At 35.2% G+C, this 23,644-nt stretch overlaps 1 protein-coding gene across 2 annotated transcripts in view; it reads left to right on the top strand.

Moving 5' to 3' along the window:
* The first annotated feature begins 5,807 nt into the window (after positions 1–5,807).
* The window catches only part of col6a1 (collagen, type VI, alpha 1), a 97,539-nt gene continuing 79,702 nt past the window's right edge, over positions 5,808–23,644 (top strand). Inside the window, exons 1-2 of one of the 2 annotated variants that reach the window (XM_039756474.1) lie at positions 5,808–6,066; positions 18,822–18,863. In XM_039756474.1, the coding sequence (XP_039612408.1) occupies positions 5,967–6,066; positions 18,822–18,863 (142 nt within the window). In that variant the 5' untranslated portion in view covers positions 5,808–5,966. The remainder of the gene's footprint in view (positions 6,067–18,821; positions 18,864–23,644) is intronic. The other variant, XM_039756475.1, reaches the window with a different exon arrangement.

The raw sequence follows: 23,644 nt of genomic DNA, 5'->3' as shown, positions 1-23,644 counted from the left end.
TCCATACTACTGCACTTAATTTATTTCAATATTTAAGGAAAGAACATCTCATCACACAACCTATAATGATATCTAGCTATTTATGAAGGTTTTGTAGTATTTTGATTTTTTTCCATATCTTTATTTTTAAACAAATTACTATTTACATAGTCTACCTTTTTTCTACATCCTATGTGATGTCATTTAAGGAGGCATCACACCAGTTACTATGGTCATTATGGGACCAATGGGATACATTTGTCAGTTTGCGATATTGTGGAACGTGTTACTAAAGACAGAGGGATGGCAGGAAGCTTTGACCGTACTTCATTTAAAAATTAACCAAACACTGTTTTAAGAAAGTACAAAAAGTTTTGTTTTGAAAAGATTTTCAGGTTTCTTTTTGAAGCATACTCTTGACTACGGTTTATATTATGCTCCATTACAAAAGACTGCTATATTGATCAACCCCTACTTTTCTTTAGGTTGCGAGTTTTTGTTTGCATTTTCAGCCCCTGCCACGCCGAAAATAAAAGTCAATGACATACTCTTTTTGTTTCTCAAAGACAGAATTGATGGTTACATGCTTCAAGCTGCTACAAGCTTCATTCCCAGTTCTACATCTGCAGCTGCCTCATGGACAAATCAGACAGCCTCATCCTGTGCCAGTGCTATTTGTAAGTGTTGAAGCTGGGGGGAAATGCTGGCATTCAAAATGATACGATTATGACTGAAATTCCAGCCTCTAAAAAACATAGGATCTGCTGAGAACAGAGGCTGGTTGAACAGATAAATTAGCCTGTTACAAAGTTTGTACAAGTGACTTCACAACTTCTTAGTCAAGAGTCTAATAGCCCCTCTTACCTTAGGTTCACCTTGTTATGAACACTTCGCTTTTTCCACTGTACATAGAAGGTGTAGCAAGCACTAGTGCTGTGTTTGCCATCTAGAGTCCAATACATTGAAAACCCTGATCCTGGAAAGCCGTACTAGTTGTACAGTAGGTTTCTCATCTGAGATCATCTAAAACTCTGTTAGGAATGAAAACAACTTGTAATTGGTCAACCTGCCTCAGCTCGAACTCTGCATTTGTGGCAATGACCAATAATATGATAGGCTTTATTTCTCTCGGAAATTGGTTAATTTCACACAAAATATTATTTGTCCCCCATATTTTTTCCTTATCCTATTATTAGTATTCACACATCATATCTGATCTTTTACCTTAATCAGCAGATACAGTGGTTTCACAAAGTATGTATGACAAAGTAAAAGCATACTTTAAGAAAGGTTTGCAAATTTAATAAAAATCAAAAGCAAAAATCTCTCATTTATGTAAGTATTCAGAAATATTTTGTATGGCACTCCAAAATGTGATCAGTGTCTCTTTTAATCTGCTTTAAATGTTATTGGGTGTGTCTAGAACTAAAATGGAACCTATCTATGTAAAAAAAACTGAACTGATTGGATATGGTTTTGGCATGCAGTTATGGGTGTATATAAGAGTCTATAATTCATATTGCATGTCAGGGCAAAAACCAAGCAATGAAGTTCAGGGAACCCTCTGTAGACCTTTGTGATAAAACTGTGGTGAAGCATAGATCACGCCAAGGGTATTAAACCATTTATAAAGTTTTGGGATTCCCAGATTCACAGTGGTCTTAATAATTGTGAAATGGAAGGAGCTTGAAACCACCAGGACGCTACAGAGCTTTAGGAGTCCTTTGCTGGGACGGGAGAACCTGTTCAAGGAACGACTGACTATCTCAGCCGGCATTGCATAAATCAAAAATGTATGGTAGAGTTGCTAGATGGAATCCACATTTGAGTGGAATTTGCCATACGGCATTTAAAGGACTCTGACAGCATGAGGAAAAAGATTCTCTGGTCCGTTGAAACAAAAATATAACTATTTATTTATTATCACTATGTCTAGTGATGCCCAGGGATTGCTTATCATCTGCCTAATACCATCCCTACAGTGAAGTATCATCTGCCTAATACCATCCCTACAGTGAAGTATGTAGCAGCATCATGCCATTGAGGTGTCTATCAGTGGCAGGGGACATGAAGACTCGTCAGATTTGAGAGAAGGATGCATGCAGACAAATACAGAGATGTCCTTCAAGAAAACCTGTTCCAGAGTGTATGCAACCTCAGAATGTGGTGATGGTGACAATGACCGGAAGCATACAGCCAAGACAATGCTGGAGTGGCCTTAAGACAAGTTGCTGACTGTCCTTGAGTGGCCCAGCCAAAACTCAGATTAAACCCCCATAGAAAACCTGTAGACCTGAAGATGGCAGGTCCATCCATCTCAATGGAGCTTGAGAGGGTCTTCCAAGAAGAATAGGATAAACTGTCCAAATTCAGGTCTGAAAAGCTTAATTACCAAATAAGTTGTTATTGCTGCCAAAGGGGCTTCTACAAAGTATTGAATTAAGGGTCTGAACACTTATATGGATGAAAGATTTCAGTTTTTGATTTTTAATGCATTTGCAAACTTTTCTGAAAACACGTTTTCAACTTGTTATTACAGATTATTGAGACAGATTGATGGTCAAAATGGCAAATGTATCCATTTAAAATGAAATATCCAATATAATAAAGTGTGCAAAAAGTGAAGGTGTCTGACTACTTTCTGAATCCACTGTACTTAAGAAATATGTGCAAATACCAAGTTGGGCGAAATAAAATATTTAAAAAAAAAACGGAAATGTTGAGTATTTTGGATTACTAATTCTTTCTGTTCTTTTAAGCATGTCTCAAGCAAACAAGATTTACACTGGTTGGAATATTTGAAGTAGCAGAAGAAAGATGACCAAGCAATCTAAATAAATTACATGGCACAGGAGTTAAATGATTGGCTTAAACAAAACGCTGCAGGCACTAGCACACTCTATGACCAAGGTTTCCTGCTAATGAAAGCTGTGATTAGCACTGCAATCGTCATTAAAAAAGGAGGCATGAATATAGAATATGAAAATGTTAAAACCTATGCCCTCAGCCTCCCCAAATGTCCATATAGTAACAGGCTAAAACATTTGTGATACAATATCAGAGGTTTACAAAAACAAAATTACATGCAACACATAAGAAAATCTACAGGCAAGGTAACAATCTTATCACACTTTGATAAAACAGCATAGCTTGAAACTTTTATTTTTAAGAGATTCAAGGCAAATTATAGACTACACATAACAAAAAATGACTGCTATCATGTCTTTCTATCCCAAGGTGGCAGTGTTTTCCTTCTGGAGTGCTGAGAATATAGATTCTGCCTCCTTTTTTTCTCATCCCAGCTGCAAAGACTGGGTCACGCTGTCGGTTTGGCACGCTCTTTCTGAAATGTTGCAGATGTTGTCCCCTTATAAGGAAAAAATGCACATGAAAAACAGAAGATAGTCCGTTGCTTTGTCCTGCTCTCTAGTCGCAAACTTTGGCTTTTGTTTGCTCTTTTGTTTCTGAATTCAACTTCTTTTAAAGTCACACCCATCCTGGACAAAATGAAAAAGAGGTGTCTTTTAGCAAAAACTAATCACAGCTGCTTGTCACCAGTTTTAGTACTGAATGACTACAGCTGTAGCTCTCCTAATCTAAGGAAGAAGAATACTAATATGCATGCTTGGCCACCAGGTTTGCTGCATTTTTCCTCCTAGTGGGCCATGTCTAAATATTTTTAGTCTGCATAAAAAATTACTACACTTGGAAAGCACATCTGTCACATGCTTTGGTTTGGCTTTCCAAAAGTGAAGGCTTTCCATCTCTGTGGTATTAAAGTGTTGCAAAACAGAGTGGGACGCCTCTGACATTACTGTATATTACATTTACAGCCACTTTAGACTGAGATGATTCAAAAATATGGGCTGCACGTGGAATAAAATGGGGCCCTAAGGATGGGGGTCTTGACCTGTGGACTTCCTGCATAAGAATTATGATTCGGGTTAAAAAACGTAAACTTCCAACAGTAAAACTGGCCAGAAATATACAGAAATGTAGGAAGGTGTAATTTCACAAAAGGCTCATCCCAGTTACAGAGGCTCATGGCAAAATATGTATGTCTTTGGGAAAAAGGCTTTTTTATATATTTTTCAATATTGCATGACTTAATATGAGATATGTGTATAACGTTGGGCAATAAAAAATAAACACTTTTATGAAAAAGAAAAGCTTGCTTACAGTGTCTCGAGGATATAGCAGGAAAATGAAAGATGTTAACAAGTGTTTCTTAAAAGAGGCTTTTAAGTTGCTGTTACTTTTGATGCAAGTGTGAAGGGGTCTATTAGGTGATCAACTAAGGCTTGACAGGTTACTTCAGTCTAAAGTAAACAATACGCACCACCCATTCCCCTTTTCCAATGGGGGAACCACAATGAATAAAACATTAATCTCTGTAAAATTCCATATGGAAAATAAAGCTATTTTTACATACCTTCAAGTTTGCTCAGTAAGTGGGTGGTTCATTTTGAGCAGTGTGGTTATTCAGCAATCATCACTACTGATAGTTCATATTTTGATAGCCAAAGTCTACACCCATGATGACAGTAGCATTAAACAGCAATGTCAGTTGGTTTCAAAGCACACATATCCAGCTTTAGATAATTTAGTATTACCACACAGCAAATAGAGATTGTGTTTGAAAGGTAACAGCAAGTGAGAAATGAACAAAATTTGGAATCTTGTCAAAACGCAGAAAGAAACTACAGTACCTAAGGCCGGAAGAGCAGTTATGCCACCTTGCCCCCTAATTGAATAAAAAATATTTCACAATTTCCTAAACCTTATCAAAGTTGGTCCTACATTCTATTGTATCACTCCCTTAAACATGAATGATGGAAAGCGATTCAGCTTTAAATGAGGGTAGGTGCATTATAGTGTTTAGGCTTGGTTGCTGTTATTTGAGTTAGTGTTCACTATGATAAAAAAAAAAACAAAAAAACAAGATGAGAACCTGCTAGACAATAATTAAATGGAAAAATCGAATTAAAGCAACTAGAAGCTATCAGGTTACCTTCATTTAATTAAACTGGTGCTCTGTTTTATTTTTGGGTGGTGACTTTAAATTGGCTAAGTATGAGAGTGCCATCAATGACATGGCATCCCGTCCAGGGTTAGTTCCTGTCAGGAGGTGTTTCAGGCTTCTACATCTCAAATCTGGATACAGACAGTGGATAAATGGAAGTTCTCTATTAACTATTCCTTTTCAGATTTTCTTACTGCAGAAATCTTGTAGACTGAGTATTTATCTGCTCATCCACGGTCATATAATTTGGAACTTTAAAGACAGTGAGGCAGCAGAGACAGCAGCTATAACCTAACTTATTAATGGTTAATTTTAAATTAAACCATTATTCAAATCAAGGCTAATGTGGTGTAATCAATATAAAATAGTATTTTAAACTACAAAAAACGGACGTTTCGGACACAATCTTTGCCATAACGTTTGAGTGACTAAATGTAGCGTTCTGTTTGTATTTATTGTTTTTAGTTTCAGGATTTTGCTGCACTAATGCTTACCAGCTTAGACAAGAATACAAAGCAAACCGTGTGATTCTTCAGTAAGACCTGGCTCACCTCCTTCCCCACGCCCAGCCACTCAAGCGCCACTGCTGCGCTTTTCTACATGGAAGTGCCGTCCCACGGCTGCGTTCTCTTTTTCACTTTCAGGGAATGCGCAGCCCGCCATGACAAACTCGCCCTCAGTGCCGCTCCTGGCCAATCACGGAGAGGCCCGCTCGCAGCTCCGCAGACAGACGCGCGACTTCTCCGAGCGTTTCTCCAACACTACGTGCCCAGCTCTGAAGCCCCGCCCACCTCTCCTTGCGCTGGTCTGCGTTACTTGTCTCTCTTCTGTCCCGTTAACTGAAGGAACTGGATACATATGTCTGACTTTAACATGCCAATATCTTTCCATGATTAGCTTCTGTTTTCTGTTTAAATAGTTTTTAATGCGGATAGCATCCGCATAAGAAAGAAAACTTAGCAAGATGAGTTTTATAGGTATTATCTTAACTTTTTTGATCCTGTGTCTGAAATGGGAGACGCCGCTGGCTCAGACCTCCAGTGTTAAAGCTTTATACTACAGAGGTAAGAAAGATGTACTTCTGCTACGTCTAGTCGTGTTGCAACTGTTGTGGTTATGATATTACAGTAGGAAAAATTACTGGTTAAATGATTACTTTTTTCTACCTTGTAAAGTTCGCAGTTTCTGAAGATTTTTTTAGGTTTGTGTTTTCATGGGCTATAAGTACAAACATTTAAAGAATCTTTAAACTCATTAGTTCAATTTCATTTTCATGTCAAAAAAATGCAAAAGTTGAATTTACTTGACTTCGGATAAATATATATTTCCAAAACTTTCGTGCGCAAGCAAAACAAGTCGGTACAAAAGCGTGTGGCTACTTTACGAAAGAAAAGTTTACTAGAGATACAATAAGGATAAAAACATTTTAAAACAAAAGTGATAACTTCAGTACTGTACAAGTGTTATAATATTTTAGTCGAAACGCTTCCTTGCACGTTTTTTCACTTTATTATTACCCGATGGATTCTAGCTAGACCAGTACTGGAAAACCAAAAGATTTTTCTTTTAAGATAATTATTCTGCCAATATTACCTGTCTGTCATCAAGAAAATGTGTATCGTAAATGCAATACAAGTGGCGGTTGTACGTATGTATAATGTATTCATTTTGGATCGTGTAGGCATTCTTTCTTTGCCTTTTATGTTTCAGTTTAGAACTATCCTTTAACAGATTTTTTTCAAAGGCTACTATTATAATAATTCCATAAATACAATATTAAATCTTAGAATACAAGGAGACAGAAATGATCATTTCCATTTCGGATGGCCATAAATGTATTCACTTTAAGATTATTGATCATGTTGAGCTCTGTGATTCAAAAGATTTTATTTTTTGTGTGGGTAAATCATTATTTAATAGAGTCTAAGATTTGCATCTGTAAAATGCGTTAAATTTGTTACTTGTTTTGCTTATTTGTAAAGAAGCACATCATATTTTTGTGCACTTAGTGATGTTCTCGAATTAACTGCAAAAATGATGAATGTATTCATTTATTTATTTGGTATATGTTAAGCGAGTGGACATTAAAATCTGAGGTAGAGTACTGTGGCCCTCCAGGATTTACAAGGATGTACAGTATTATTACTATACTATTACTTAATAGATCTAAAAACGTAGCTAATACAAATAATTTCAATTATGATTTCATGGCATTCATTATATATTCCGGATTCCAGCATGGTTTATTGCACAACTGTATTGTCTTAATCTACTTTTTCCTGCTTTTATAGTTATCATGCTTTGCTTAAGGGAGTGTTATATACTAAATGTAGTTTTTGCCTTTTTTTAAAAAAAATATGCTTTTAACTCAGCAGTCCATATCAAGATTTTCTAAATGAATAAAAAAGTGCATTTATTTTAAACTATAGTTTATGCAGTTATGCAATCATTTCTTATTCATACAAGGAGATGCATTCTATAATTTCCTTGGCAAACTAAAATAATATTGCATTCGTATTAACTGCCAATAAATATAAATGGTTGCCTTTGCCTTTTAGTGGCAACCTTATTTGTACATCATAGACATCAACATGGCTTGTATGTACACATGAACTATTTATTCATTTTATTTTCTATACTACTTTGTCCGGGTGAGGGTCATGGTGGTAACATGCTGATTATGATAGACCAGACCACCCCTTCCCCTACTTCTGAGAAATCCTCATTTCCTGCAAGTCTAACTGAAAGATGTAATCCCTCCATTCTACCTGTAATGGGTCTCCTCCCAGTAGTTTTTACCTGACATATCTCCCATAGTGTAAGCACAGTGCACACCTTCAGGAAATGACCAAATCATTAATCCTGAAGAGCAGACGTTTTCCTCTGAAGTCCTGATTAATGGTGAAGCTCTGTACTATATACTCCACAACAATTTCAGCCACTTCTACTCACAATTTAGTTGTACCCATCAGTATAGATAATCTAAGACTAAAAATGAAAATAGGGACACTGGCTGTTCAGTAATTTTAAGACGTAGCTCCCACATTCCTACTATTGTGCAGTGCACAGCCCAAAGTACACCTGCCACTGCACCAAAGCATTTGACCATTTAATTTTATAGGCTCCTCTAATGTTACTTTAGAAAAAAGATTCAAAGAACTATAATTAGTTCTATATGTGTTATTTTTCCTAATCATTTATTTTGTACATTAACATTTGGTATATTACAATTTATTAAGTGATAATCTACATGAGCCCAAAGACACATGGTATCTGTTGCCAGCTGTTTTGTAAACAGGCCAATAGGAGTGACTTTTCATTTCCAGTCACATGAGTTTAGTAAGAGAAGTGTTATGGACAAGCTTTACATTTGTCCTTAACAATCAACTGTATGTGCGGCCTAAGTGGCTAGAGTGATGCAATTTAAATCTCAAGGATTCCTGCCCACCCTTGATTCATTTTGTAGGCCTCAGAAGGTCACTTAACTTGTATAATCTGCAAATAATTTAAAACTGTATAAAACACACGTAACCAATTGTAACATGTAATTTAGTACTGGAGGTGGAAATTAAGGTTATAGTCATAATCTTCAGAATTTTTTAAAATAAGAGTATAGAACCAAGAGAAAACACAACACCACACAGTGACAGGAAGAAATAGACAAAATAGATCTAAACCACTCCCATCTTCTTCCAACATTAATATAATGTTACTATCTACATACAAAGAAATAAAAAAGTACTCAATTATAGGTAGTTCCTCAGAACTGACACCATCATGGATGTTTTTTTTCCTTCTTCACTCTTTGTAACAGGACAGGCTCAATGTTATAATCAATCACATATTTTTCATTATGGTGATGTGATTGTTTAGAAACAGGAATGGGTGGTGTTTGTCCTATTCCATGTGTGGTATGTTCTCTCCTGCTTGCTGGTATTAGATTGTGCTTTGGCCTGGAAGTCTTTGATCCATCATATGCAGAAAATGTAAAGTGTAGTTGGTCTCTGTGTGTAGTAGGTTTCTTTTCTCATTTATATGACAATATTTGGTCTGAATAATGTTTCCAAACTTCACAATATATGTATGACACCATTTTACCTTGACACTATTGTTCACTTTCCTCCATGATAATCACATGCAATTTCTAGGACAGTTCCTGTTTGTTAGTTTGAGGATGACCTGATCTGTCTGTAGGATTTTAAGAGGTCTGGTGCATAACTTGATAAATTAGGAAAATAAGAATAAATATGTTTTGACAATAGAGTGTATGATGTTGCAGTAAGAAAGAAGATAAAAGTATTTGCAGTCACTGTGCTGAAGATGATTCTTTAGAAAACTTCACAGCTTGCTTAAATTTTTAGAATGTGTTCTAATTTGTGGCACAATGGCAGGGAGTGGAAACCGTGTAAGTGACATAATTTGCCTATATTAATGTCACAAATGTTCTTGACGTGACACAGGAGATATTATTACTCAGTCCATAGAGACTAAACAAATTTCTGATAACTAGAATAATATCTTTTCAGTAGTCATTTTACCAATTGCCTAGATTCTTTAGCTGTCTGGAATGAGCACCAACCACATTTTATTATGAAATGATCGCATAATGAATGGCATCCTTGCCATTCTTGACTGGAAAAATCTAGGTGTTCAGAGTGCAGCATATTCACTTTTCTGGTCCTGTGGTCCTGTTGATGATTTTAACAACCTATGTTTAATCGTCAACTCATTGGTAAGTATTGATCACCAGATATAGATACAAGTTATTCTTAATTGAACAGGGTGACTAATATGCAGTTCAGATAAAACACAAGATCTCATCTTGCTGTTGAGGAAAGTCATGCAGCGAAATGAAAACCATCTGTAGTAGTAGTAGTAGTAGTAGTGGTGGTAGTAGTAGTATTAGCAGCAGCAGCATTGTCACATAGTGCAGTGACATTCTAATGAGGAAGGATTCCTCAAATCCAAGTGTGGTATATGAGTATGTCTCCTGTCATACCCAAATACTGTTGATTTACAGTATGTCCATTTAGCTCATGTAAAAACAGTCAAACATATGTTTGTGTTACACTGGCAGATGATAACCATACTTCCCTAGAGAGTTACTTCCTATAATCACTTACAGGAAAGTTAACAGTGCGCAGAGTTAGATTCTAGATGCTGCAATTGAAGGGATACCTATCATTACTCCCTCAAGTTTTTCTCAATGAAGACAAAATCAGGCTTTGTATCTAAAAGTGCATTCAGAGTTTTTAGAATTCTTGTGAAGTTAGTTTTGAATCTAATGTAATAATTAAAGTGTCCCAGGTATGATTTCAGCTGGATTATGTTGATAGATGCATGTTTCAGCACAATGGGTCTTACCTTCCCATGTTATTTATTTAGTCCACCAGCACCAATCATATGCCTCATATTTCTGAATGAATCTTTGAAAAAAGAAATTTTCTTTACGGTTTTTCTCATTTTTGTCTAATGAATACTCCTAGGTACTAAGATGTCATAGAGTGTTTTTCATTAGTGGACCTATGTAATATCTAATATATTACCTTTAGGAATATTTTGTCTTTTTGATTAGGTGCTGTTCTCCATTAGTGGCTAAATCACTGGCCCTCAAACAGTATCAGCTTTAGTTTTTTCAGCCTTTTATTAAATTAGTAATATCTAAAATAGCTAGTTGTTGGGCCCAAAGCTGAAAGCATTTCTCGGTATTGATATTTGAAAGCTGCTCCTTGATAAAGAATTATAGTGCACTACAGTAGCTGTTCCACGCAGCCCCACCCAAGTAGTAGTGAAACAGAACAAACTTTAAAAATCAATATAAAAAAAATGTAATTCTGGCCAAGCGGAAGGTAGGTACACTCCAATGTCAAACGTTGGCAGTGTATCTGATCATGTTCAGCTCTGATGGGAGAGTGTCCTCTGAGTGGGGAGAAAACCACATGGCCATGATATCTCTGGCAATCAGCAGCTACCCTCTAAAACACACGTAGCTCTGATCACTCTCTCAAAAACGTCAAACGTTACACCTTAACAATTTGTAGATGATAATGTCTGTTCAACAAACGGGTATCAATAAATAAGCAGAGGCAAGGTACACTGTAACATGTGTTGAGAGGTAGACCAACTCGAATGGAGGCTGGCGTGTGAGTGAAGAGGGCCCCGCCCCTCCCCTCGGCCTGCAGGCACTCTCTCCAATTTGCGCAAATAAATCGTTCCCACAAGCGAACTATGATACTTATTGTGATGAGAGAAGTTGCAAAATCAAACGGAATGTTCAAGCAAATTATAGAAAAAAACCCAATCTAAATCCGTTAAGTAGTTCTCTCACGAAAAGCAGACAGACATACAGACAGACAGATGCTGGATTTTATATATATACTAGCCGTCCCCTGCAGCTCCAGCCACGTAATAGTGAAACAGGACAGTGAAGACAGCCCTCCCTGTCTCCCCACTCCTAAGGTCATGTATCCCCCTCTCCTCGGTCTGCAGCCTCTGTCTTGGATTAGTGTGAATATATCGCTCCTGCAAGCAAACTATGATTCTTAGTACGATGACAGAAGTAACAAAATCAACCGGAATGTTCAAACATATTATAGAAAAACTAGACATTAAGCCTGTTACAAACACGGGTGCTAGAACAGTAGTGCATAAACATTAGTAGGAACAGTCTATATTAAATGGCAAGGGACCTTGTATGTAGCTGTAATATGCGTCACTGTATTGTGTGCCTTTAATTTTCTCTCTCAGTAAGTGTTTTGTATTTCCGTAAAATGCCGGTAATACAGTGGAACCTCGGTTCACGACCATAATTAGTTCCAAAACTCTGGTTATAACCTGATTTGGTCATGAACCGAAGTAATTTCCCCCATAGGATTGTATGTAAATACAATTAATCCATTCCAGACCGTATGAACTATATGTAAATATATATTTTTTTAAAGTTTTTAAGCACAAAAATAGTTAATTATACCATTGAATGCACAGCGTAATAGTAAACTAAATGTAAAAACACTGAATAACACTAAGAAAACCTTGAACAACAGAGAAAACTAACACTGCAAGAGTTCGCGCTATAGACTTATGACTTAATAAACAACAAAGAAAAGTAACATTGTAACAATACATGAGCGCGCCTGTGTGTGTGTCTGTCTCTTGTACGTGTGTGTGTCTCTCTTAAGTGTGAGCCTCTTTGTCTGTGTGTGTGTGTCTCTCTCGCCTGTATGTGTGTGTGTGTCTGTCTGTCTCTCTCGCGCCTATGTGTGTGTGTGTGTCTGTCTGTCTCGTCCGTGCCTGTGTGTGCGTGTCTGTCTGTCTCACGCGCACCTGTGTGTGTGTCTGTCTCGTGTGTGTGTGTGTGTGTGTCTGTCTCACGTTAGCCTGTGTGTGTGTGTGTCTGTCTCGTGAGTGTGTGTGTCTGTCTGTCTGTCTCACGTGCGCCTGTGTGTGTGTGTCACAATGCTGAATTGATTTTGGTGTGGGCTTTTTAATAACATCGATTGTTGGGTCAAAGGAACAGTTGTTTTTAATTTTAGAAATAGATGGCTGAAGTGTATACTGTTTTTAATTTAAAGGCAATAAGATGATATGCACAAGTGCAGATAATATGTTGTGACAATATCTTCTTTATTAGTAAAGCAATTAATAATATGTTAGACTCTTACTAGACATTACCCATTTCAATGGGTTATGTCATTGCACATGAAGGCTATGTATTCTTAAACCTTTAAACTGGTAATAGCAATGAGAGTGAGGGATTTCTTTAGCTATTTAATACTCTCAACCCATGCAGTCTGGTAATTTTGCAACTCATTTCTCTCCATAGAGAATGAAATTATTAAAACATACTGAATCCCTTTTCTATTATTCTGAGCAGCTCATTTATCTAAGGTCAGTTTCAGAGACATCATGGCACTATCTTAAGTTGATTTACATTCATCTTCTAACTAAGGGTTTAAGCCTTCAGAAGAGAAAGTGCCCAATTGCTATTATTATTTTGATGCCTCATTTATCAGTTTCACATCTGTGAAAATATCCACAGGAGCATCAGAAAAGCACCTGAATATAGTTTATTTATATCACATGATTATTAGAATGTGAAAGAGATTGTTCCTTTTTAAAAAAATAGATCTAGTCAAAAAAAACCATACATGCCTTGAGTTGACAAAGCACATTTTACAAAGCTAAAAAAAAAAACTTCATGTGAGCAGCCTTAATGAGGAAGGAGTCATGTAAATTATTTAACAGAGGATCTTTGTTGATATAAAGAACCCTGAAAACTGTGGGAATAGCTAGCGTAAAAAGGTTTGTTACTTAACTGCACAAATAGAGGCAAACATAAGTTAGTAAGATAACACTGATGAAATGTAGAATAAAATAAGGAGTTCTGGCACTTTGAAGTGAAATAACAGATGTATGGAGCACAAACTCTTCCATCATTGAATGAGATTCTTCATTTGTATCACGTTGTGATGAATGCATTGTTACTAGTGGTTACCTCAGTAATTTTTTTTGTTAAATTGTGAATTTAGTGTTATGATCCCCTACAGAGGAGTTAAATGTTGGCCCTTTAAACTCATCAGTCAGATAGGGAGGAGTGCAGTAAAGTCAGTAACAGGAATAGCACAGAATTGGAAGAATCCAAAGAGTTCTATGCCTAGCATACAGTATTACTGACGTAGCACTTACTGTACCTAAAACAAATACCTTACCTTTCAAGTACACTTAGCCACCAAATTTTATTATCTTTCTTTCATACCATTTGTCAGAGTGGAGCTGACATGAAAGGGCTATCAATTCATCATACAGTAGTTTTACTGAAAAAAATAAATTAAATACTACTAAGATCTGGCGTATTAGCTCAGGTGTAACTGTTCTTATCCATAAATATTTACTTTATTTTTTTGTATTTAAGGTATTTATGAAAGTATGCAACATGCATGGGTGTCTGATGTATGTCAGTGAGAAAAGAAAACACTAAAACATTCTGAATTATTTATGGGTTTACATTACTCAGATTCAGACTCATCATTGTAAAGTGTTCTTTGTAGCATAATTCATTGCACTCATTTTGTTTTATCACTGTTGTTTACAATGATTGTTCCTCTTTCAGAGACATTACAGTTTTAAGTGTAGCACAATGGATGGGGCAATATTAAAATCTTACATAAAGATTTGAATACAAAAAAGTGCTTAAACATACACCATTGTGTCATTTAGAATAACATTATGATTGAATGTTGAAGTGAATTTATGAAGGCATTCCAAATATTGTGGCTTTTCTGCTACCATGAAACTTTTACAGTAGATAGTAGAAGCTGTAAGCCAGTTACCAGGTCATTTCATTATTATTATTATGCAAAAAACCTAAAAACTACAGTGCAAATATGTTCCTAGACTGGCCACAACATTGGTTATTTAATTCAAATAAACATAGAATTCAAAGTCAGGCTTTACAAACCGTTTTCATTCTTAATTTCTCTATTGTAGTTTTTAAATGAAATTTTAAATTTAAACTTCAGGGTGATTTTTATTCTACCATGCTAGGTTTATTATCCTTCCTGACAATACTGAAACACTTTAAAATTGATGGTTCAGTTTAAAAATCACTAATCAATTCATGTGCTTAGCTGAATAATACAGAAAAATGCTGCCCTGCTTAGCAACAGGTGGAAGTCAGTGTTCAGTTCACTTTTCTGGGATCTTTTTCCCATGTTTACATTATGCAAAAACTCAGTCATTGATTTTTGTCACAGGTTGTTTCTTGATGTGTTTAACCCATCTAGACTTCATACAGTGAAATAACAGTCACTTAAACATACTCACTATATCAAATGGGCTAATTATACAGTATGTCATCAGTTCATCATTGTGTTCATCATTGTGAATTGAGAAGAAGCTGGAATATCGATGGGAAACTCATGTTGACATGGAGAGAACATGCAAACCCAATAGAGACAGTGGTTCGAACAAAACTGAGCATTGTACTGTATTAGTATGAAGAAAATATTTTAATGCTAGCTCCGTTATAGAAAAAAATGACATTTAATGAACATTAAACCACACACTGCATTATTAAAGTATTTAAAATGTTAATTCAGCAACATATTTGAAAAAGTTCTTGTTATGGTAATGTTAATATTACCATGTGCATTTGAACAACCTGAAGTCCCAAAGAGCAGATTTGTTAAAAAGGGCCAGGAATTTCAGAAACCTGTTGTTATATACTTGGCAGGAGAAGTGTCCAAGGATATATGCAGGATTCTATACACTGGAGTCATTTTATCTTTTCAACACGTTACTAGGTCTACACCAAACTTAAAGCTTAAAGAATACTGAATACCCATGGCAGAACCTTTCCCTGAGTGATTTTGGTTTTCTCTTACTTGCTTGAGCAATGGTCCCTTCCAGTGGTCTTTCCTTTGTTAGTCAAAATTCAAGTGTTTTGACCTGTGTAGTGCCAAAAGTGTAATTGTGTTGATGTCATGTGCCACACATGTTCATGCTACATTGCTGGCCAATTTGCAATGTCTAGTTAGAAAAAGATTGCCAGTAGCAACTGAAAAACAGAGGGAATGATAAAAAAAACATAATTTTTATAATAATAAAAAGCCAGAAATAAATCTGAATTATAAAAAAGAAAGGATTAAAAAAATAAAAAAATTAATTCTAATGTGCTTCTGACCATTTAACTGAAATAATGATAAAAAATGTAATAAAAAAATTACTAAAACTTAGAGACAAAAACAAAAACTTAATCAGCCTGAAAAAGCATAGCCAGTGATGCCTGTAGTTTATTTGAATACAAAGAAGTAGCTTATGCACATAAATGTAAATGGCATCATGCCTGGTAGTGCCTCTCAATCCATAATATTAGCAAAAAGTCTTATAATATGCAAAAATAGTATGTTTTATTTATACAAAATTTAAAGTAATATAATGTGAATTGAAAGTAACAAAAGAAACAAACAGAAAAGAAATTTCATTCGCCTCTATTTCCATGGGCTCTAATATCTATGTCTTCTAAATTGCCTTGAATGGTTTCCCCAATATACTACTGGTCAAATACCTCAAATTACTCTCTATACTCATTCCAGAGTATTGTCCTGTCTCAGCTGGAAACAAATAACATTTTTTTTTACTTGAAACCAAGAGACGCGTGCAAAAGGTAAAACAAATAAAATAAAAATGAGAGAGGCAACAATCACAGTCAAAATTCAGGCAAGAAGTTGAAAATCAGGCAAGACACAAAAATCAATCACAAAGATAATTACTATAAAGGTTTTCAAGGATTTATCCACAAATCAGATAAAGCTTAGTGTAATTGCTGACCTTTTATCCGATCTTGCTGATGAATTCGAGGTCATGACCCCAGAGACCACACCCAGAGAAAACAAGGCGCAACTCTAACAATGGTTACACAAAATGGTATTCACTATAAAAAAAGGCTGTAACACCCCAAAATTCAGCCCCTATAATTTTTTCCTTTTTGCTTATTTTTGTTTCTGGTTTACTAATACTCTTTTTTCTGTTACAACAAATAAATGAAAGTGTGAACATTTCCCTCTACATTAGCCAAAGTCATGATACAGAATTAAGGTATGGTCTGTATTTAAAGAAAATGGTGGGCAACACATCACACTTACCATATCCACATCAAAATGTCACCCCAGACATGATGAAAATATTTCGTTAGTAGGCAATGTCATATGCAACAGGAGGCAATCAGGAAAATAAAAAAGTGAACAGAGTATTCAAACATTTCAAATAGCTTCAGATTCTAAAATATGATTATTTGCTGGATAAATCTTAGGTTATAAAAAAGTAAGAGTTCCACCAGAAAAGGAATGAAAAAGCAATTCACAAGATACATGAATAACTTTCTCGGTAATCATATGCAATTGAAAGTTGGTCTTTTTTTTTTCTTTTTTTTTTTTAAATGTACAATTTGTAACTTAACCAATTCTGATATTGACCAAAGAGCCTTGGATTTGGTTGCGGAGATGGCAAACTTGAAAACGATTGTGTCCTCATCTGGATTTCAGTCAGAAGCCTTCCAAAAATGGAAACATTGCTTGCATGGGAATTGAATGGCTTCCTTAGTAATGCAGAGTACCCACCTGGATTGTTAAATCAACAAAATAAGAAAGAAGAGAAACATTCAGATGTAATGCAGAGGATGACTTCAGATCTTCTTTCTCCCCTACCACAAAAAACAGGCACTGCATATGATCACATTGAAGTGCAGGCTGTTATACTTGCAAACATGTTAGGTCTCAATCAGAAACTAGAGACAGCTGCTTTAGGTTCCTGAGAATTCCTCACCACTCAATATCCATCGATAGAGACTTTCACTTACTTCCTTTTCCTTTTCCCTAAACTCATTAAACTGAGAGCACACTAGAGTATTATTATTTTACTTTGTGCTTATACTACCATTTCTTTCTTTTAATGTCTTCTTTTTAATTTTATTTGACTTGTTAAGAATGCATAAAATTTCTTTTATAATTATGTTGAATGCAATGCAAGAACTAAAACTGAAGCATGACCATGTAACAAACAACATGACCAGTTATGTGATAAGACCAATGTTGTTTTTGCTTGGCATACTGTACATATAAAGCTGTTTCTTATGTCCTAGATCAAGTTTTATGAATGGTTGAAAGTCACTATTTAACAAAAATTAAGCCAGTGATCTAGTGTATAAGAGCATCTCCTATACACTTTCAACTAAAGCATGTCCAACTTAAAAGCATATTCTGAACACCAACTAACAGAATGAAAGTAGACTGAAAGATATATATATATACTGTGTATATATACAGTATATATATACACTGTATATATTTATATACAGTAGATACCTTATATATGTACAGTATATACCATATATACAGTGTGAGTCAAAATTATGTTGATTTGAATGGCGGAAACAATTTATTCACAAAACATAATTCATATGTGCAAGATGATTTACAGGAACCTCAAACTATTCGCCATCATGTTCATCACATGTACCATATATGGGACATAAATTGTCCACAAAAATTATATATAAGTATATACATAGTAGTACCATTAGTATTAACATAATTTTGACTCACCCTGTATATATATATATATATATATATAGTTATTATATATATATATATACCCCATTTTAGTTTCTTTCTTGTTCTATATTGTATTGGGCATGGTCATTGTCTATGTTATTAGTCTATTTTAACTTTTTTTCCTTTTTTGTTAATCCTTCCTGCTTTTTTTATAATACCTCCCAAAGTCTAACTAGAGAGTAAAAAAAATAACTTTATTTGGTGTATTCCTTATATGACTTTTCATCTATAGCCCAACCATTACCAATCATGATTAGCACTTGTCCCTCTAGGTGCCATATGTAGTAAGATATTTGTGATCTTCACATCATCTCAGTCCCACCTACTATAACCTCCTACATGTTGAAAGCTTATATTTAATGCATCTCAGCATTTGTAGTTGACATGTTCACACAAAAGATGTTGTCTTCTATTATAACTTCTCAAACAGATATACAACTGGTGACTAGTAGAACAAGGGCATGTGGATCACAAATATCTAGAATGAATAAAATGTAAATATGGCTACAACTATGGCATCAAGGGAAAGTGACTTTATTAAGTATTGGTACTGATTGGTACTGATTCATGCCTCACTTTTCCAGAAAGGTTCTATCCCTCTTTGACTTGACTAAGGGAAGGACATTTCATGTGAACACCAGTTGCTGAACATGCTTTCAGTCACATGTATGGTTTTCTGTCCTGACATTTGCCTACCCTTTCTGTTGCAGACAGACATCTCAGAGACAGGACTAGGGGCTGTCTTCTCACAGGTACAGGATTGGGCAGAACCGCTGGTATTATCTACTGGGCCGTGAGTTCACTCTTGTCATGGATCATACTCCTTTGAAGTGGATGGTCACTAATAGGGAAGTGAATCCTAGGGTGACTCTTTGGTTTCTGTCTCTAATTTACGTGTTATCTAAAGTTATCCAACAAATGGTCTCTCAGCAATACAACAGGGACACCTTGTCAATTCTTGGTCAGAGCATCAGAGATATGGTGGCAAGGGGTATGGGTTAAGAATATTAGATTGTTGTATTTCTTCTTGCAAGAATAAAAACAATGGTGAAAATAATGTCACAAAAGGATACAATGGCATTTTTAAATTTACACAAAGTTTAGAGTCATTAGGGAGCATTTGGTAATAAAGATCATCCTTATTTTGTATCTTTTAGGTGACCTGTAAAAACTTCCAGGGAAGTTGTTTAAAGTAATCAAATTTGTAAGTCAACAGTAAACATTATCTAGTCAGGGACCAAAATGTTTGGGCAAAAATGCTGAATTTTCTGAGACAATGTTTAAACAAATTTATTTATAATCATAATTTAAAAAAAACCCAAAACAAAACAAAGAAAAAACTACCTGCTTTTAAGGAGATAGTTTAATAAATGTTTTTTTCTTTAAACAAACAATATGTCTTGTGGCCTGTATGAGACATCTCACACCCCAAACCTCATGTACAACTTTACTGGAACACAAGTTCTGGACCAGTGGTCTCAAACTCTGGTCCTGGAGGACTGCAGCGGCTGCTGGTTTTCATTCCAAACAGTTTCTTAATTAGTGACCTGTTTTTGCTGCTAATTAACTTATTTTGAATTAATTTTAGTTGACTTGCTCTTGAAAACTCAGACCCCTTGTTTCTTTTTACTAAATTAGCAGCCAAACAATAATGGGCTACAAAATGAACCAAAGCATAACCAGCAAACTGTGTCCATCATACAATATCTGAAAATAAAGAAAGGTGAAGGTCTCAGGAATATTGATCTGCTCAGGTCCCCAAAATATTTTAATAGCACTCTTAGAAAAGAGAAAATTAACAATTTCACAAATGTCTGCTATTGCACAATAAGGGCAGCAACAAGCCATAGAATTAAAGATCGGGTTTAATTAGCAACAAGAATCGGCTCCTAATTAAGCAACTGGTTGAAGTCAAATTGTTTGGAATTTGAGGCCCTGACATAGTTGGTCTTCTGCTGGCTCACTCACTTAACGTTTCATTTCTGTTTGGGTGCCATTTAAGGAAAGAAATAAAGCAATTCAGAGGAACGACAAAGAAATTCAGGGGAACAAATCTTAAAAACAAGCATTTTGCATGACTAATAAATTTATGAAGGACAAGCAAAGACAACAGGTACTCTGGAGTATTGGAATTTACAGCTTTGGAGGTTACTCATGGGGTTTTGAAAATAAATCTGTGTCTGAAATGACAAGAAAGGTGAGTGAATTAATAGAATTGATTTTCTATGATAATTCATTTAATTTTTCTGTAAATGAAAATGAAAATGCTCAAATTAGTAAATAATAAATTGAAACTTGCCTTTTTATTTAGTTTTTATTATTAAAATAAATAAGGATAAATGAATTTAAACAATTGGGATGTGACTCTAGTTTTAAAGTTTGAAGCTGGGTATCTTCTGTGATTACATGACAACCAAAAGGCATACAAATTATTGTCAAGTATTTATTGCTCCAATAAGTGTTACTGTGTTTGTGTCCAATGAAGACCTGTTCTTACAATGCCCCCATTAAATATGGAAAAACTAAGAGTGAAAGGATATTGAATGAGATATTTTTTTAAAGATTAATCTCCACCTGCAACTTTATGTGTTGGATATAACAATAGTGACTATACAGAAATGTTAAAAAAAGTTTCAGTTTGCAAATTTTAATTCTTAAAAGAAACGTTTAGGAGGATTGATTGTGGGTTTATGTGTGTTGGGCTTATTATTTACGATTACTTAAATGTGTGTGTGAGTTTCTGGATGTATATATATATATCAGACCTACAAATCAATGGACCCTATGCTATAACTTTTTCAAATATTTAAATGTAGCTTTAAATTTAGTGCCTTAGACTTAAAAAAAGAAATTCTGTTCAATAATCTCTTTTGTCAAATTTTATTTTAGGAATGAGAACATACTTTTCATTTTAATGTTACATAATAGGCTCCTTGTATAGGGGCTGTTCCTGTCTTCCGTTCAATTTTGCCATGATGGGTTCCAAAAATTTGATAAAATTTAATGAACATATTGATGCATGTATAGATAATTAAATGTAAGGACAGCACCAAGGGCCTCATGTATAATGGTGCATACACACAAAAATGTCATGTACGCCCGTTTCCACATTCATGTTAAGATGTATAAAAGGAAAACTTGTCATAACACTATGTACATTTTCACAGTAGCCTCAGACCATGTGTACGCACGCTTCTGCTCAGTTCTGTAAATGGGCAGCAATCAGTGTCAAAGCAGTGGTACTGTTTCTGTGTGGTCTCCCTTTCTTTTTTAGGTTTGCATCCATGACGTGAGCTTTATCAAGTACACTAAAATTAATTGTATACATTGTACACATTTTTTTACTTGATTATAATCATTCTGTAACAATCTAATGGTGCACAGAATGGCTAAACTATTCCAACTACCATGGCTGTTGTAGCATTTTTGGAAGACATTCCAAATGGAAGAATTAGAAGAGAGTGTTTATTTACAGATTATATTAATTTCTTGTCCCATGATGATGACTGGCTTCTAAGTAGATTTAGATTTCAAAGGGTTATCAAAAGTCGACATTTCGACTTTGATCTCGACATAGACCTTTTTTTCTAGACAGTGGAGTGCAAGTCACCTTTTCACTGCGACTTTGATATCTGACCACTTCTTTTTTATTTCAGGCAATGTGCGACTTTCTGAACTTGAACTTTTGAGTGCCTCTGCCACCCTGTACCACTCCATCAATTTCCTTTTGCTGTTTACGCCACTGTTTAAGTCACCAAATAGTACGTTTTCCATGCCTACACTTCACTAAGTAGGACCTCCATTTTGCATTCGCTGAAATTCTTCTCTTTTACACAGGCTTTTGGCATTGTCCTTTAACAAAATACTGAAAGTAAGGGGCTACTTATACAGATTTGCATATTCAAATAGGTAACATTCTGGGAGGAGTCAGGATGGGGCTATAGGGATGTGAAAGTGCGTGGAACTTTTCTTACATGCACTTTAATGCATATGAATTTTTCTGTGGATACGCACATTTCCAGTTTCGTTTTAGTGTGAATACTATGCACAGCTTTATACATGAGGCCTGAAGTGAGGGACCTAGGATTGAATGTTTAAGTAGAATTAAAAATTCTTTTCTCAAACATTTTCTCTGTTTTTCTCCAACATTCCAAAAATCTTTGTATCATGTTTATCAATAACTCAAAACCTGTCTAATATACTGTTGATATGTGTCCCCTTTGATAGGCTGGGTCTCGATTCCTGCCTTGTGCCTGATATTGCTGAATAAGAATCCAATGTGATCCCTGTGATGCTGTAACAGAAAAAGTGGTTTAAAAAATTGGTGGCAGGGATTCATACAGTTGTACTGTTACTGCCTGACAAATTAAAAGAACTCCTGTCAAAATAAAGGAGGCAAAGACACCCACAAAGCCAACTTAAATATAATGTATGACAAATATATCTACTACAAAGTTGTTTAATACTGATAAAGATGGTAAAATAAGTTCATGAAGCAAGGCTAAAGTGGCTGGGAGCTCCCCATATTAATCCTAGGGTGTGAGAGAACACTTTAATCAAGAACAATTCATTGAGAACTCTACTGGTTTTCAGCAGAGAATAAGTCTGGTGAACCCATTATGGTGACACAATTTTGTTAGACTTAGCTTCTTATAAGAAAGAGTAGATGCTACTCCTAAACATCTGAACATTTTGTACTTTTCACTATCATCCAAGGTTTCAGGATTTCTTCCTGTGGGGAGCAGTGTCTTTCATAGTGAAATTACCCTGTTTAATAACAGTGAGGTCATTCAGTGGTCAGATGAGTTTAAAAGCAGAATCATCAATTATCACAGCCTTCACAGTCACTTAATGATAACTCAGTGGCGCATTTTGAAAGATCCCAGAATGCATAATAGTGTATAGTGTACTGATTCAACACTCTTTTAAGTGCTTTCATAATGCATCCACAGTTTGGAAGCAATATTTTGTTTATATAAAATTAAATGAAAGAGAGAGAAGTAGCAAGACTCAAGTGTTTTCAGACGTCTTCAGATTATATAAACATTTTTTATCCTAGCAGACTTGGCATGCAACAGGAATTTACTTTATGCATTTCCTTCAATCTCATTTAACAGTTTTGTGGCATTTTTATTGGTGTGGCTAGTTTCATAAAGTCATCTTACCAGCTCACTACTTTGAGATTTTGTTTGAAATTATTTATAGTACCATGTAAAATATTTCTAGCAAAAATATATGTTTCCAACACATTATGTGAGCAGTAAGTATTTTATTTCCTCATGAAACACTATATAACATTGGAAAAACATACATAAATATAGATAACAATTTAAAGTCACACAAATGTCTTGTGTCTTTAAAACAAGTCAGCATTTGGTGGTGGAGGAGGGAACTCCCTTGAAATGCAAAACTGAAGCAATTCACTGTAGTTTAGTTTTTTGAAGTACGCTGATGGTAAATTCTTCCAAGCTTCCCATAATTATTCTTTCGATTTTTGCTGCTTTTTGCTCCTTTTTCTCTGCATGTGATCCTG

Source organism: Polypterus senegalus, chromosome 6, assembly GCF_016835505.1.
Source record: "Polypterus senegalus isolate Bchr_013 chromosome 6, ASM1683550v1, whole genome shotgun sequence".
Lineage (NCBI taxonomy): Eukaryota > Metazoa > Chordata > Cladistia > Polypteriformes > Polypteridae > Polypterus > Polypterus senegalus.
This window is presented reverse-complemented; position numbering and strand designations above follow the sequence as displayed.